Here is a 16146-nt window from a genome sequence, read left to right as displayed (position 1 = left end):
TTTTTTGAAAATACTTTTCTTTGAATATACAATATATTTTTTTATCTCAAAGTGTATGTATGTATATTTGTATATCAGTGAATACAAGTCCGGCATAAAAAGTATTTATGCTTAAACTACAATCTTGTCATCAGTAATCCTTTACATAGATTTGTTTTCTGCATTTTCTACATTTACCAACGACATATAAAAACCAACAACTCCTACTCCTTACTAAATTTAACTGGGTTTTCGAAGCTAAAATAATTTTACGTTCCCATCCACTTGCTGCCTGCAGTTGAAAACAGGACTGTAAATTTTCTCAACCCTACAGCTGCGATGTTGCCGCACCAATTGCCGGTCTGTATAACTGGCCAGCATGTCATACCATGCCCTTGCAGCAAGCAGCTGCATTTTAGACCCAAGAAGCCTGAAGGTTACCACTCAATTAAGCACGCAATAAAACTATTTGAGTGACTGAGTAATGAGTTTTGAGTGAATGAGTGAGAGTTGGAGCAAAGCCATTGAATGCATTTCATACATTTGCCTCATTGAGAGAGCCGCAAAAACATGTGCATTTCCCCTGACGTAGTGAACGTAGCGACCTCTGCAGGCACACAACTGCTGAGCAAATGCATGCGCTCCAGAGAAGAGCGAGCACAAGTTCTCAATTCAAAATAAAACCAACCTAGGCATGCCACAAGGTTTCTGGTCTCAGCGAACACTGAATTCGAGTGCTGACGCAAATTTGGAGTCGCACACTCTCGATGGCCAATTAGTGAGCGCTGATGGAAAATGCAGCTGCTGCTGTGCCTATACAAATGTACGCGCGCTCTTCTTTTTCCTTACCTATTACTCTCGCGTTCGTATTCGTGTCGTCTTCAAAGTGCCTGTTAAATCGTCATTGCATTGCTCTGGCAAACTGGTTTTGTTTGGCTTTTTGAGCACTCAAACGAGTACTCCAAGCATCGAAGGCAGCCGAAGGCGCTGCTGGTTAGCAATGAGTGAGCAAGTTGCTCCGAGGGTTGTTGGTGCTGTACGCCATCGTTGGTTTAGTTGGTACTTTGCTGGTTAGGTAGCAGAATTATTCACGCTTGGCCGCTTCTCCATGGGCCACTATAGCCAACCGAGGTGTTGTTAGCGCATTGAGTTCGCTGAAGATTTAGTATAGTTCGTTGCTTGACCGTGTGCGGTTGTATACTTGGGGAAATATACCAAGACACAATTGAAGATTTTCGGAAATTTTAAGAAGAAAAAAAAACATAAATAAGCCGTCTATAAATGAAGAGCGAACAAAGTGAAAAGTTGAATTGCTGCAAAGTGTCAAGTACGGACAAAGACTGTGCGAAATTTCGACGAAATTATTAGCAAAGCCGTGATAAAAGCGAACACTTGGATTATCGCTCACGGTGTACCAGCTGGTGCTGAGTTTGAAAACAAAAAACAAAGTTTAGAAAATAAAGAAAACAAAGTCAAATATTCATAACACTTGTAGTGGAAATTTAATAAAATTTAACAGAATGATTTTTGTGTAAGTGCTTTGCCACAAATACTGCGCATACAAACGTGTAAAAATATATGTATGTGGCACCAATGCAAACTAATAACTAAACAACAACAAACATTTGTGTTTACAACGGAAACGCGTTATTAGACGATTTGTGCAGGAAATCAAATAAAAATTAAAAATCAAATCAAATTGTAATTAGTGATCGCTGCGCTTGCCTATGAGCGTGGGAAATATTGGTGAAATCGAAAAATTGCATGACGCCTGATATTTGATGTGCACGTGAAACTGCTGGACAGCTGAAAAAGGTTAGTTGTGTTTTTGAGTTAAAATTTTGAATTTTTCAAAACTAATATATATTACCAAAATAAGAAATTGCAATGGAAGTGTTGAAGAGGTCAAGCGCGGTTTTTTTATGAAACTCTATATTTGTGAAATTAAGTTTTATAGTGGAAGAAACTAAGGGCAAATTGCATTTTCGAAATAATAATTTTATTAATAGCTGATTTGCAAAAAAATAATTTATGTTAAGTATTTCTTACATTACAGACAATTCTTGAAATATTAAAAAAATGCGGGAAGATATTTTAAAGGCAAACTTATTTTATTTTAAAATTAAATTAAATTATTTTATATAAAATTTTCCTAAGGACAAAACTATTTTGATTTAAAATTAAATTGCATTCTAAAATTATTTTTTATAAAATTTTACTTAGGTTAGTTCAAGCGGGTTGGCGCACTTAGAAAACTAAGTAAGGCACACAAAGTGCATTCGTGTTTATCGTAGAAGTGTATGAAATGGAAAACTATAAAAAACAATACTTTATTCAAATTAATTTAATTTTTGGTCACCAGGTAGATAAATTGAGCGCACAAAATGAAAATCATACCTGAACTCTTTTTTTTTTAATTTTTATAAATTTTATGTGTGTAATAAGTATCAGGTCTACTATGAATTGCTTGAATATTTTTCAATAAAAAAACATCTGAATAGTCTGAGTTAAACGTTCGCCGTTTTTGGAAATTTGACTGACATTTGTTGGCTGCTTTAGCATAAGTAGCTGTTTGAGAGCTGCTGTATGGCGGGAAATGGCAAAATATGTATGTAAATGTATGATACTTTGCACAAATACGTTTTGCGTATGAAATGCATTTCTTTAGGTGAAATGAGATGCCGAAATTTTAAACAGTTTGTATCATATTATAAACTTTTTGTATAATATTAGAACTCAGGTTCGAATCTCCGTGAAACACTAAAATGTAGATACGTTTTTTCTAACAGCGGTGACCGAGTGTACCTCCTACTACCACGAAAAATATCCTCATACAAAAAAAAACCAAAAAACAAATATCTGACATTCGGAGTCGGTTTAAGTGCCTGGGTTCCTCTATTAGTGGAATAACATCAAGACGCGCGCCAATTATTTTTTTTTATATTTGACTGCGTAAAAAAATTCGTTCTTTTAAAAATTAAAAAATAAAATATTAGCTGATATAAAAATAATTATGTATGTAAACATAAACAAAATTTATTTACAAAAAAATTCAAATAATTATCTTTTTTTGCTTCAAAGGGCAGCTAATATATTTAACTTCATATTTGTATTTTAAGAATAATACTTAAAAATTTAATATATTTAAAAAGTCAATTATATTTACAAGGCTCCGTGTCCCGAGAACTCTACGCTCTTTTTTTCAAATTGCTTGTAAGCATTTAAATTTTTATGTGAACTTCAACGAAAGTTAATTTATTGAAAAAAAGAAAAAGATTATCAAATATGTAATTACATTTTAGTGTTTTGCGCGAAATTATATGGTAATGCCTTTAATTTTTAATCATATGAGAAAAAATTGGAAATTATAATACAAATTTAAGATTTCAGGTTATACTAAAGCAGTTTTAGATTTTTTGAAACGTTAATTAAAATAACAATGCACGGCGCATTATAAAGAGGTAAACATTTAGTTATTTAAACGCCTACTGAATTCCAAGATTAGCTGATAAAAATATTCATGAGTTAATTTATTGGCAAGTTGATGATTTCCATAAAATTTAAAGATTAAAGGCTTTAATATATAATTAAGCGCCAAAAAACGTAATGTAATTATTTGATATATATATTTTTTTAATAAATTAGCTCAATGGAAATAACTCAGTATTATAAGAAGCAAAAAAAAAATAGTCTAAATTCAAATCAAAACTACTATGAAAATGTATATGAAACATGAGCAAAAATACTCGTAGTCTTGACAAAAAATAAAAATAAAAAGTTACACAAATTATTATTATTTTATTCAATTGCATACCTTAATTTTCTGCCTTAAATTATAGATAACAATTTTTATAACACGAAACGGAACTTAATTAATGCAAATGAAGAGTTAAATTTGTTCTAAATCAAAATAAGATTTTTCTTATAAATATAACCTGCAGTTTTAAGCCGACTCCGAACGCCAGAAGGTTTTTTATGAGGAGCTTTTTTTGTGGCAGAAATACACACGGTGGCTGGCCATTGCCTGCCGCGGGGCGACCGCTATTAGAAAAAATTTTTATTTTTTTTATTTTATTACTATTGCAATCTAGTTAACAAAACTAATAAGCAATTCATTTTACATATATTTAATTAAATTAAAACATCTCAAGTAAAGTAAGTAACAAAAATTTATTTATGAAAAAAAAACCAATTCAAATATTTACTAGTTGATATAAAAATATAAAAAAATTGAGTTTCGTTATAAAGAACTTATCTTTTTTTTTCAATTTTACTTCAGAATTAAGTGCAAGTATGCTGGCATAATATAAAATAATATATAATGCATTTGATATCCAACATAATTTGGAAATGCCATCAAGAGAGTGGCTTTACGCTCAATTGCGAGCTGCCCTATTGATTTTAAATATGAATTGAAATTACAAAATGGGCGCGTAAACTAAAAAAGGGTAATTTTTTAATAACAAGTCAAAGAAAATTTGATAATATTTTTTAAATATCCAATTGCGGGTGTTTTAAAAGCAGACTTCGTGACGTAAAAGTAGAACTGAGAAAATTTTTCTATACAATTTGGTTTAAAGCTTTTGCACTCAACCCTTTTTTTCAATTACTTGCTTACGAATATTGTGATTTGCTGTACATATATACATATGTGCATACATAAATATGCAGATATGTGTTTTAAATTAATAAAAAAATTCCTTGCATTTATTTATTTTTTAGAACCAGCAAATAATTTTAAACACTAATAAAATAATAGATTTCAGTTCTTTTAATGTGAAATTCTTAAATGTGTATTATTTAAAAAAATTAAAAACAAATTTATTGAAAAAAAATTATTTTTTTTAATAAAGTTTTGGTTAACTATGTACTAAATTTTGTATTATTTGTATTTACAAATTGTACAATATGTTATTTAAAAATTAAAAAAAAAATGTAACAAAATTTGGACACAACTTTTTTTTATTTATGAAAACTTTTATTTTTATTTTTTTATTATTTATAAATGTTCTTAAAAAAATCTCAATTTAATTTGAATTTTTCCGGATTTCTATAAAAATTTTATTAATTTATAAGAATTTTATTAATTTGTATAAAAAAAATGTTTTCATTAAAGTGCACAAACAAAAATTTTGCAAAAATGTTAAAACCATTGCGTTTTTTACATAAATTTCAGTTTCATCTCTGCACTTTTTTGGAATTTTTCACTTTGTAAATTTAGTTATAAAATAATTTTAATTACACAAAAATGCTACACACATACCTACACAAAGTCAAAAAGTGTTTGCACAAAAGTATTCACTAGAAAACCTTTGTTTGTTGTTGTTAAACAACTGTAAGTATGAAAGAATGTTGTTGTTAAAATATTTAGAGTATGCAAAGATAACTGGTGCTAATGAAAAGACAACAACGGTATATTTCACTTCAAAGCAAGTGCTTGAATTTGTACGAAATTTCTTTGTATGGCTGTATGGCTTTTGCCTATGGCTGTATGTGCAAAATATTTACTCGTAGAGCGCTGAAATGTATTAACAAGTTTTGACAAATTTTTTGTTTCTCTTTTAATTTTTAATACTTTTCTTGTGGAAATTTATTTCATTTGCTACTAAATTCATATAAATCCAAGTTTCCAACTTTATACAAATACAGAAAAAAAAAATTTTTAATTTGCATGAAATTCGCGAACTTTTCAATCAGAGTCTTTAGAAACACTTGGAGTATGCGGTTTTATAGCCCATTGGGTTTTGGTAAATAAAGTGCAAGTTTGAGTTGGTTAAAAAATCGGTTTGATTTCTAATAACTTTCAATTTTTCATAATTTTTTTATGTAAATTTAGTTAATTTTCCCACAAATTCCATGAAAATCTAAGTTTCCAACTTTATGCAAATTACAAAAAAATCCAAAAAAAAGGAGTAAACAAAATATTCATTAAATTCCCGAACTTTTTAATCAGAAACAGTTCGGATATGCGGCTTTATAGTCATTAAATCTTATTGAAATAAAAGAAAGTATTAGGTGGCTCAAAAATCTATTTGATTTTTGATAATATTTTTTTCTTTTGCTGCAAAAGAATGCTCAATATTTTTATAACCAGCAGCGTCAACACAAAAAAATTGTGAAAAATTAAAGCGCATTTTGCGTCAATTGAAACTTGCGTTTTGAAAAATTTTAATCGCCTATAAAACTGCCGACTTGAAATTTTTCTAGAAGATTTCAAATCAAAATTTATGAAATTTTGATGGAAATTTATTGAATTTTTTTCTAAGTTGGCACAAAGTTTGAAACTTGAATTTATATGGTTTTGGTAGGAAAATAAATATAAAATTATTCATAAATGAATCATAAAAATATTATGAAAATTAAATAAGAAAAGAAATTTATTATCAAAACTTGTGAATAAGTCGCTCTGCTATGCCTATTTAACGCAGTGTGATAATAAAAATAAATAATTGGCGCGTACACTTCTGTTAGGTGTTTGGCCGAGCTCCTCCTCCTATTTGTGGTGTGCGTCTTGATGTTGTTCCACAAATGGAGGGACCTACAGTTTCAAGCCGACTCCGAACGGCAGATATTTTTATGAGGAGCTTTTTCATGGCAGAAATACACTCGGAGGTTTGCCATTGCCTGCCGAGGGGCGACCGCTATTAGAAAAATGTTTTTATTAATTTTGCCTTCACCGAGATTCGAACTAACGACCTCTCGGTGAATTCCGAATGGTAATCACGCACCAACCCATTCGGCTACGGCGGCCGCCGCAGTGTGATACCCATTTTAAATATCTGATAATCCACTGCGCTGAATTTAACAAAATAGCTGAATATATTATTTTAAAAAAATAGCTTGCAGTGGAGTTAATTTCCATTTAAAAAAAATTTCTATAGACTTTGTTCCCTAATTTCATGCTCTCAACATTCCCTAAGTCTAATTTTTGTTTATGACTAAAAAGATATAATGGCGTATATAGATTAATTGAAAAATATAAATAACTTCGACTTCGTAACCACAAAAGTATATTTTTCAAAAAACGAAGAAAAGTCAATTTCATAAATATTCCAACCACACAACCAATTTCCATAGCCTCAACATTTTCTTATTTTCCTATTTTATTACCTTTATTCATTACTTATCTCGTATATTTCCATACAATTCACATTGAATTAATTTCCTCAACTCCAACACAATACTTAACCACCTCTTCTTCTTCTTCTTGCGTTTTTCTTGCAGCAATGGAACGCTTATAAAACCAATTCATTACACGCGCTTCACATATCTTCGATTTCACAAACGCATCACAACGCATCGCAAAGACAACAAAAAGCTTTACAGTCGTATCGACTGTGAAATAACAAAAATAACTCACAAGAAAACTCACACACGCACACATATGAAAATGTTGCGTCTCGAAGGCATTTTCTTCACTTCGTTGCTCTACTTGCTGCTTGCCGCCACTGCCAGCGGTTTGGCTAACTGTCCGCCTGGGTGCCAGTGCGATGACAATACGCTGGTCGTGCAGTGCGGCGAGGGTCAATTGGATGTGCTACCCATTGCACTCAATCCGTCCATACAACGTTTGGTGATACGCAACAACAAAATCAAGACGATCGATTCCTCAATACAATTCTACGCTGAGCTGACATTCCTCGATTTGTCTTCAAATCACCTGATGACCATACCGCAGCGCACCTTCGCCTACCAGAAGAAACTGCAGGAGGTGCATTTGAATGACAATAAGATAGGCGCGATCAGCAATAAGACATTGATAGGACTCTCGGCGGTAACGGTGTTGAATTTACGTGGCAACTTGATTTCAGAGCTCCACTTGGGCACCTTTACGCCATTGGTGAAAATCGAGGAGCTGAATTTGGGCAAGAACCGCATCGGCTTTGTGGATCCCAAAGCGTTTGACGGTTTGTCACAATTGCGCATTTTGTATTTGGATGACAATGCGTTAACCTCGGTGCCAGATCCGGTAATCTTTCAATCGATGCCCAGTTTGGCAGAACTCTTTCTTGGCATGAACACCTTGCTAACAGTGCCCGCTGCCGCCTTCCAAGATGTGCCCGCCTTGACACGTCTGGACTTGCGTGGCGCTGGATTGCGTAATATCTCGCATGATTCATTCAAGGGCTTGGAAGCGTTGCGCCAGCTGGATCTGTCAGACAATCGGCTAACACGCGTGCCCACTTTCAGTCTTAGTCACTTGGTGCGTTTGGAAGAATTGACTCTGGGCCAGAACGACTTCGAAGTGATTGTTGAAGGCGCTTTTGTTGGACTAAAGCAGTTGAAACGTTTGGATATCAGTGGCGCTCTTCGATTGAAGCGCATCATGAATGGCGCGTTTTCCACAAATGGCAACTTGGAGTACTTAAATCTCTCGTCGAACAAGATGTTGCATGAGGTGCAAGAAGGCGCTCTCAGCGGTTTACCCAACATGCGTCACGTCATCCTGAAAGCAAATGCGCTCACCTCGCTTGCGGAGGGCCTGTTTCCATGGCGTGATCTCATCACACTTGATCTATCGGAGAATCCGATCTCTTGCGACTGTCGCGTGATGTGGTTGCGCAATTTATTGGTGGAGAAGAATGGCACAAACGATGCAGTCTCTGAAGTCTACTGCGCATTTCCCGATCGCCTGCATGGCGAAGCGTTGCGCAACCTGAATCCAACCCTTATGGGCTGCTCACATACCGATCCACGTAAACAAGCTTTGATTGGCGCGCTGCTCGTTGGTTCAGCTGCCACGCTAACTGCCTTGGCTTTGATACTATACCGTTGTCGTCGCAAGATACGTGACTACATCAACAGCGGCGTGTGGGGTAATTCTGCATTGGGACGTAAGGAGCGTGAATATCAGAAAACTTTCTGCGATGAAGACTACATCACGCGCCATCAACATCATCCCTGCAGTCTGGGCATACATTCGACCTTCTCGAACACCTACACACCGCACCATCCAGCCGCGCGCCACTACGGCTTCTGCACCATGCCCATCAATGACTTGAATGCACCAGATGCACAGAAAAATCTACAACAGCTGCAAGTACCAACGGCATCGGTGCTGAACGAAAAGAAAGCCCTACAAACGGGTGTTAATATTGACGATTGCGTGCCCTACTCTCTGCGCATTAAGCCCTCCAATGGCAGCGCAACGGAACCGCAGCAAAGCGTGAACCATTACACGAAACCGCAATTCGCGCATTCTGCCGTTACGCTAGATGTCGGTGAGCCGTGCTACTCGTATGCCGATGTGCCAATGATGCATTCGCCTGGGGTGAATGCCTGCGAGGCACGCCAACATCAGCTGCGACTCACCCAAGAACACTTCAACCAACAACAACAACAGCAGCTAAAACAACAACAACAGTCGCTGCATTATGGCACTTCGGCACGTAGTGAATGCGACGCGTCTAGCGATGTAATGGATGCCAACTACATCTACAGCAACACTCACTACTCCATGCCACTGGAACAGGCGCGCAACGCTAAAACACCTACACCACCACCATTACCGCCAGCACTGCCACTGCGCAATGGTTTGGCGACCTCAGGTCGTCGTTCTTTTATGGGTGGTAATGCACACAAGCAACAACTGCAGCAGTCCCAGCCTCAGCAGCAGCAGCAGAACAGCAACACAATGCGTAATCCACACTGATCGCAGGTGTTTAGTGTGGGTAATGAGCTGCCGCTGGCAGTGCGTTACCCCACCTATCACCATCCGAAGCTGAGCTTATACGCTTAGTGGGCGCCAACTGTGATGTGACCGAGTGTCGTAGCGTAAGCGGAGAAAGAGAGAGGGAGCGCAGGAGGAGTGAGTAGGAGAGATAAAGAGATAGAACTTCAAGTATTACTACCGAGGACCCTAAGTACATAAATAGAAAACCAACGAATTATATCACTTAAGTAACTAATTAGCAGCAAAGACAATAGGCTAAGTTTGTGCACCTAAAAATATGCTTTGAAATCGTGGTTTGGCAACCAGCGGGATGCCATAGGAGTACAGAAATGATTCTGCAATGAAATTACTTTCAAAGTATGAGCTAAAAAATCCTTTCACAAAAAAAAAATTTTAGTTTAAAATTCGCATTACTAAAGAAACAGCAACAAATCGGAAGACAGAAGTTATGTGTAAATATATTTATAAATATTGTAGTATAACGGTTAAATGTATATTAGATAATAAGCATTCTTATTATTATTTTTTGTTTAAACAAAAGCACTGAATTGTATTAACGGTAACTGTAAAGATAAGAAAGAATTGTACTTATTTAGTGGTTAAAGGATTGTAAATTATTTAACACAAAAGCTGTTTAGTTAGACTATTTAATTTTAACAAGAATTCCTGCGCTAAGTTTAATAGTTAGAAGAATATTTAAATTATAAAAATCGACGACAAAATCCAAAAATAGTAATAAAATAAATAAAGAACAAACTTTTTTGAATTAAAAAATAAACAAGTCTTTTTTCAATAACCAATGCAGGCAAGGGTATGGCAGTTTTGAAGTACGTATTATTTACATAATTGAAATTATGAACAAAAAAAAGTTATGAAAATCTGAAATCTTTCTCCATAGGCGAAGACAGCAGAAATTTTGGTAAACAGATATAATCGTCGACTTCAAAAACCATTCCGAGGATGAAAGCCAGCTTTGTTAACTAGCCTGTACTGCTGAAGAAAAAAAATATGGTATACTATTTAGTACGTACAGGGTGTTCCATGTATTTTTTTCAGATTAAAAGAAATTTTGAAAGTCACAGCCCTTTTAGGTAGGAAAAATCTAAGGAAAGCCGGTAGTGGCGCAGAATAAAATTAATTGCTTTGCGCTTAAAAAACGTTTGGAAATCTTCTTCTTTCTTAGCATGACAATCCTGGGTGGATCTATGCTGCCGCTTGTAACATTGCCTTTATATTCCAAGTTAAAAGTCTGCAATCATTGGCCTTTCTTGACTTTTGCGTTGGTCAGCATCGGTGGGTTCGATTATCAATCCGAGGCTGTTGTTGCGATTTCGCGATAATTAGTTTCGGGTCGGAGCCTCGAGACCCTAGTCCATCTCCGAACTGTGTTCCCCTTACTTTATTACACTGGGTTTTTCCATGTTTCCATGTGATGATGGCCTACCCCATCTCGAGTAAAGGTTAACTGCACCACCAACGTGAAGGAAAAGCAAGGAGATCGATAGTGATAGGTGCGAACCATCCTTTGGTAGGATCAGCTATCAAGTAGCACATCACTACCCTTTTGAGGTGCTATCAAGTTGCTCATCACTACTCTTTCATGGTGCCGTTGGGAAATATTGAAAAATTATTAATTTAAGCAAACGATTTGCCATTTTCTCTGTGAATCTGCTGCCTTATGGAAGGAGCGACTGTCATGTCTGCGGCGTCAACCACCTAATAAGGTTCTTAAACCGCACAGACTGGATATGGTCATGCTGTAAATAACCGTTACACAAATTGGTAGCGAGGGTATGGTGCGGAAGCGCTAGTTGGACTATGTATGAATCCACACTTTAACTAAGCAACCATTTCCAAAGTCAATGTTGTGTAGCACCAACGATGCGTTTGTTCAAAAGAAGTCAAAATAACTTTGCTGATGAAACTACCGCTTCTGGAGAGCTGAAAACCCACACGGCACCCGCACGTGTCGAAAAGCCATCGCATCCTCAGAGAGTGCCAGTTTGACGTGCACTTTTGAGCGTTGGCGTCATTGACTCCTTTTTTAGGAAAATGCTGCTGGAAACGTCATTTCAGTCAACATTGAGCGCTGCAGTAGCTCGATAAATATCTTTTTGTGATCGGAAATTGAAGACATAAAGCTGAGCGATCTTTGTTTTCAGCAGAATGGCGCAGCATGCCACGCAGCCCATGCTACAATCGATCCTTTGGGCGCCAAGCTTTTTATTTGTGTTATTAGCCGTCTTCATTTGGCGACTTCAATTGGCCACCTCAGCGCTGCGATTTCACGCCGTTGCACTTTTGTAGAGTGCCGTGACGGGCCAATGCTATGCGATCAATCCGTTAACAATTCAGGCGTGAGATGGAGCCAGAAACCCTCGACAAGGCAGTGGAAAAATGGGTCTACAGGCTGTGGTACTGCGAAGCCAGGCAAGGTAGGCACGCAAATGAAATTTTATCTCATGAAAATGCTTGAATTTTGAATAAACTGTTAATATACCGAAAAAATAGATTTGTTTTCCTTAATTTCCAGAAAGATACAACTATATGCACCTCCCTACATGTGTATGCGTAAATTTTCTTGTATTGTATATGTACGCACACACACGCATGAACAAATTGGGTAGTTTTATTCCTAACTCAAGGATAACATTTTGTCATTTAATAACCTTCCAAGGCCAGTAACTGCCATCACAGCACTAAAATTGCTTTTTCCTTTGTCCGCCGTTCGCTCTAATCTTAAGGTGCTTACAAACGGCCCCCACAAATCCATAATCGTTCCAATGCCTGCAGGAGATCGCCTGTTTCCAGATTTATTTTCTACTATTCTACTATTCTACAAATACACGCACACAACTCACAGCATTAAGAAACAAAAACACAAAAGCAACAGAGATTTGTTTGCATCGAGCCTTCGCCTTTCTTCTGCCACATCTCGTACACAGCCTCCACGGCAAACAATTTTCTCACCAGCAGCCTTACTGCTCGAAGGTACAACAATAATTTCCCTTCTATTCCTTTTGCAATGATGAGCTATTAATTTCTTTGCGATTTCCAAAAATAATTCTCAACAATTTCGAACAATTTCACACAATTCGTTGCACAGCAGGAGCGGCTTGTTGTTGCAACGCGCAGCGAAATGCCTAAAATAAATGTGTAGTCATGTACGGGATTGGTTTCGTTTTTTCTTTCAATCTATACAGCACTTGGCTGTATGTACTTGTTTTCTTGTGAAATCCGAAACCTGTAGGTTGTTATTGAGTTCGGTTCGTTTTTTGTGTTTCTTGAATCCTGCAAGTGGACATCCTCCGCTGAATGAATGGTGAATGATTTAGTTGTTGTTCTGATTGTTGCAGTCGATTTGTTTCTGTTTTGCGAAAGGTGGTGCTGCTGTCAACGATTTTCGATTGCCATTTGGGAAAATGTCCTTTAGGTGGCTTGTATTTCGAAATATTTTAAGGACTTTCTAGCGATTCGAGTCAGTTTTGCTTTTATTTGCGATTTGTTAAAGTTCGACGTTCGCTTGATAGATCAGCAAAAAAAGGGAAAGAAAAAAGCAAAATCAATCTACTGTAAGGTTATTTGCCAAACTGACCATTGCGATTTTAGTATTGGAATATTTTGAGTTGCTTTCCAGTAGGTCGGGCAAAGTTACCAAGGCATATTTAAAGTAAAACTAAGGTAAAGCACTTTTTGTTTTGATGGGTGAGGTAGAGTTCAAAATCCCTTCGAGTGGTGTGACCACTTAAACAATCCCTCCTCTCCTTCTTGGGGAGACACCCTTCCCGGGACTAGTTTCTGCATTACTTCGGGAGGGCCCAGAACGGAAGTCATAAAGGACCAATTCTATTCACCCATGTATGGGTTCATCATATATGTAGCTTGTTTTTTTGCTATAGGCTCGTCTCGTCTCGAGTGTCGAGGTCTATTTTTTCGTAGTACGTCGATGTATCTGTTTACCGCATTCGATCATTTTGCTGATTATGTTGCTCGGCGCGATGTCGCCAATCGGCTTCCTCAGACCGTCTCTTTCCGAGAGCCATCTGTCACAACTAAAAAGCGTGTGCTCAGCGTCATCGCTCGGCGCTTCGCATTATATGCAGTTGGGGTTGCTTATCTCACTCATGCCGTATAGGTATCTCCGGAAGTATCCGCGGCCCGAGAGGAACTGAGTTAAAAAGTAATTCACTTTCGCGAAGTTCCTTTGAACCCATTTGCCTATTGATGGAATGTGTTTCACTACTGTCCATCTGCTACTCGATTCAAAGTGCCATCGGGCTTGTCAGCACATTATGGTTTGGGATCTGCGTTCCGTTCTATGCTAGTGATGACGTGTTTCTCGTTGGGGTTCCACGTATCAATTTGCAGGTATCTCCCCGCTGATCAGAAAGACTGCAGCGTCAGATACGCAGTAAAGGCGGTTCCGATTCATTACTTCTAGTGAAAGGTTTCCAGACTACTTAAGGCGAATTAATATCGACTCACTTTTAACTCTTCATGAACAAATCGGCCATTTCCAAAAAAAAGAGTTTGTTTGAGTAAACCAAAACCATTTGAAGGTTTGAAATAAGCACTCGGTGCACATGGTGTTTATTAGATCAGACACACTCGGTTGTAAGCCACACACCAGGGTAAACTCCTCGCGTCTTCTTGCGAACTGAGGACAGTACAATAGAACATTCTTCGAGTCTTCAAGCTCTTCAGAGCATGTAGGGTAATATGGTGAAGCTACCGGACCAAATCTGTGCAGATGTTGAAAGCATCCATGTCCAGTCAGCAGCTGTGCTAGGTGAAAGTCAACCTCTCTAAGTCTACGTTGCAACCATATCTGACGTTGGGGATGAGGACGTGTGTCCAGCGACCAGTCGAGGATGAGCCCCGTGTTCGTTGCCATTCATTAAACGTTGAGCTTCGTTGCTCTCGGTTCTGCTCCCATGCAAATCTTGCGCCGAGCCTGTCAAAGAGGTGATATAATTGGCGTGCGCGTCTACAGGGTTTGATTGAAAAGTAATGAGCCTTATTTTTTGAAGCAGTTTTATTAAACCTTTTGGCTTATACAACTAATATTCTTCAAAATAGAGCGTCAATACACCGCTGGTAGCGGTCCCTCCACTGCAAAAAACATTTTTTAAACTCATCCACCAGAATCGCGTTCAATTCGGCTGTCACAGTTTTTTGGATCGCCTCGATGGAGTCGAAACGCCTCCCCTTCAGCTTTCTTTTCAGGCGCGGGAACAAGAAGAAGTCCGGAGGGGACAGGTCTGGGCTGTAGGAAGGGTGGGGAAGCACCGGAACCCCCATCTTGGCCAATGCAGAGGTGCAGAGGAAGGCGGTGCGCGCCGGCGCCTCATCGTGATGAAGGGCCCAATTGTTGACGAGGTCGGGCCGAACCCGGGCGACGCGATTTTTCAGCCGAAGGAGCACTTCTTTGTAAAATGGCGCGTTTACAGTGCTTCCTGGAGGTACAAACTGTTTAGCTTTACTCAAAATTTGATCGAGTAGCGTTGCTCCAACGATCGCTGCATTTTCGTCACTGCAAAATCCTAACACCCTTTTAAAACAGCTTTCACGCGCGGAGCGATGTTGACTGCACCGCTGTTGCCAGCGAACTGGGACCGGTTTCTAGTGGAAGGGGAAGGCCCAACGGTCATTTTCTCCCAGACACTCCGGGCGGAAGGCTCATTACTTTTCAATCAAACCCTGTATCCAGAGGAGTTTTTCCAATAATAACAAAGGTTACGTCTTCGGTTCCTGTCATATAGGCACAACATGTGATACTTCATGGCTTCGTTTTGCAGAGCCCAATCATTCAGAGCATTTAGGCCTTCCTGCCATAACAATGTATCCGATAGACAGGAGATTCTGCGAAAAAGCTTAAAATCGGCTATATAGAGTAAATATTTAGAATACTTGATACAACGGCCAACGCCACTAATGAAAAGTATAAACAATACAGGTCCAAAAATGCTACCTGCTGGTAGTCTAGAAGTTGAAAAAGATGTATGCGATTAAGTATTTCCAATTTCAGCAAATGAGATTCTATTTGACATTGACATGACGATTTGATTATTTCGGCCATAACAGGAAAGCCGTGTGGAAGCGTATATTCTCAAGTTCCCAGTGGAGAATTTTTTACGAGACTCTGTCAAATGTTTTCGAAAAATCGGTGGAAGATAAAAATATCAGAGATATTCAATTTGTATCGTCGTACCAATGATATGTAGGGCATGCTCCCACCGAATAAAACTTTCATACGAGATTGCTTGTTTGCATTACAATGACGTGGAGCCGTGATTTTGTGTATTAACCACAATAGGAACTTAGGTAATATGTCAAAGTCCGTCTTTTCACAATATGATTTTGTCATGAGTGATAAGCTCACGTGTCTGTGATTGTCGTCAGTTCGTCGCTATTGAACTCAATGTTGTTGTTCGTCTCTATGTTGTGGCTCCAAGTGGCTCCAGTAAGAGGTTAACTATTAGATTTTACTCGCC

General features: G+C 37.7%; 1 protein-coding gene across 1 annotated transcript; it reads left to right on the top strand.

The window, feature by feature from the left end:
- Nucleotides 1–1128: 1128 nt before the first annotated feature.
- On the top strand, nucleotides 1129–10395 carry LOC128860431 (leucine-rich repeats and immunoglobulin-like domains protein 1). Its single transcript, XM_054097957.1, has 2 exons — nucleotides 1129–1794; nucleotides 7204–10395. The coding sequence occupies exon 2, from the start codon at nucleotides 7364–7366 to the stop codon at nucleotides 9629–9631; it is 2268 nt and encodes a 755-aa protein (XP_053953932.1). The 5' UTR covers nucleotides 1129–1794; nucleotides 7204–7363; the 3' UTR covers nucleotides 9632–10395.
- The last annotated feature ends 5751 nt before the right edge of the window (nucleotides 10396–16146 follow it).

This window comes from Anastrepha ludens, chromosome 4, assembly GCF_028408465.1.
Source record: "Anastrepha ludens isolate Willacy chromosome 4, idAnaLude1.1, whole genome shotgun sequence".
Taxonomy (NCBI): Eukaryota; Metazoa; Arthropoda; class Insecta; order Diptera; family Tephritidae; genus Anastrepha; species Anastrepha ludens.
The sequence above is the reverse complement of the archived record's forward strand: the minus strand, read 5'-3'. Positions and strand labels throughout refer to the sequence as shown.

What these genes read in the sequence shown, in the direction of transcription:
- LOC128860431 (XM_054097957.1), top strand. Translation starts at nt 7,364, where the DNA reads ATGAAAATGTTGCGTCTCGAAGGCATTTTCTTCACTTCGTTGCTCTAC.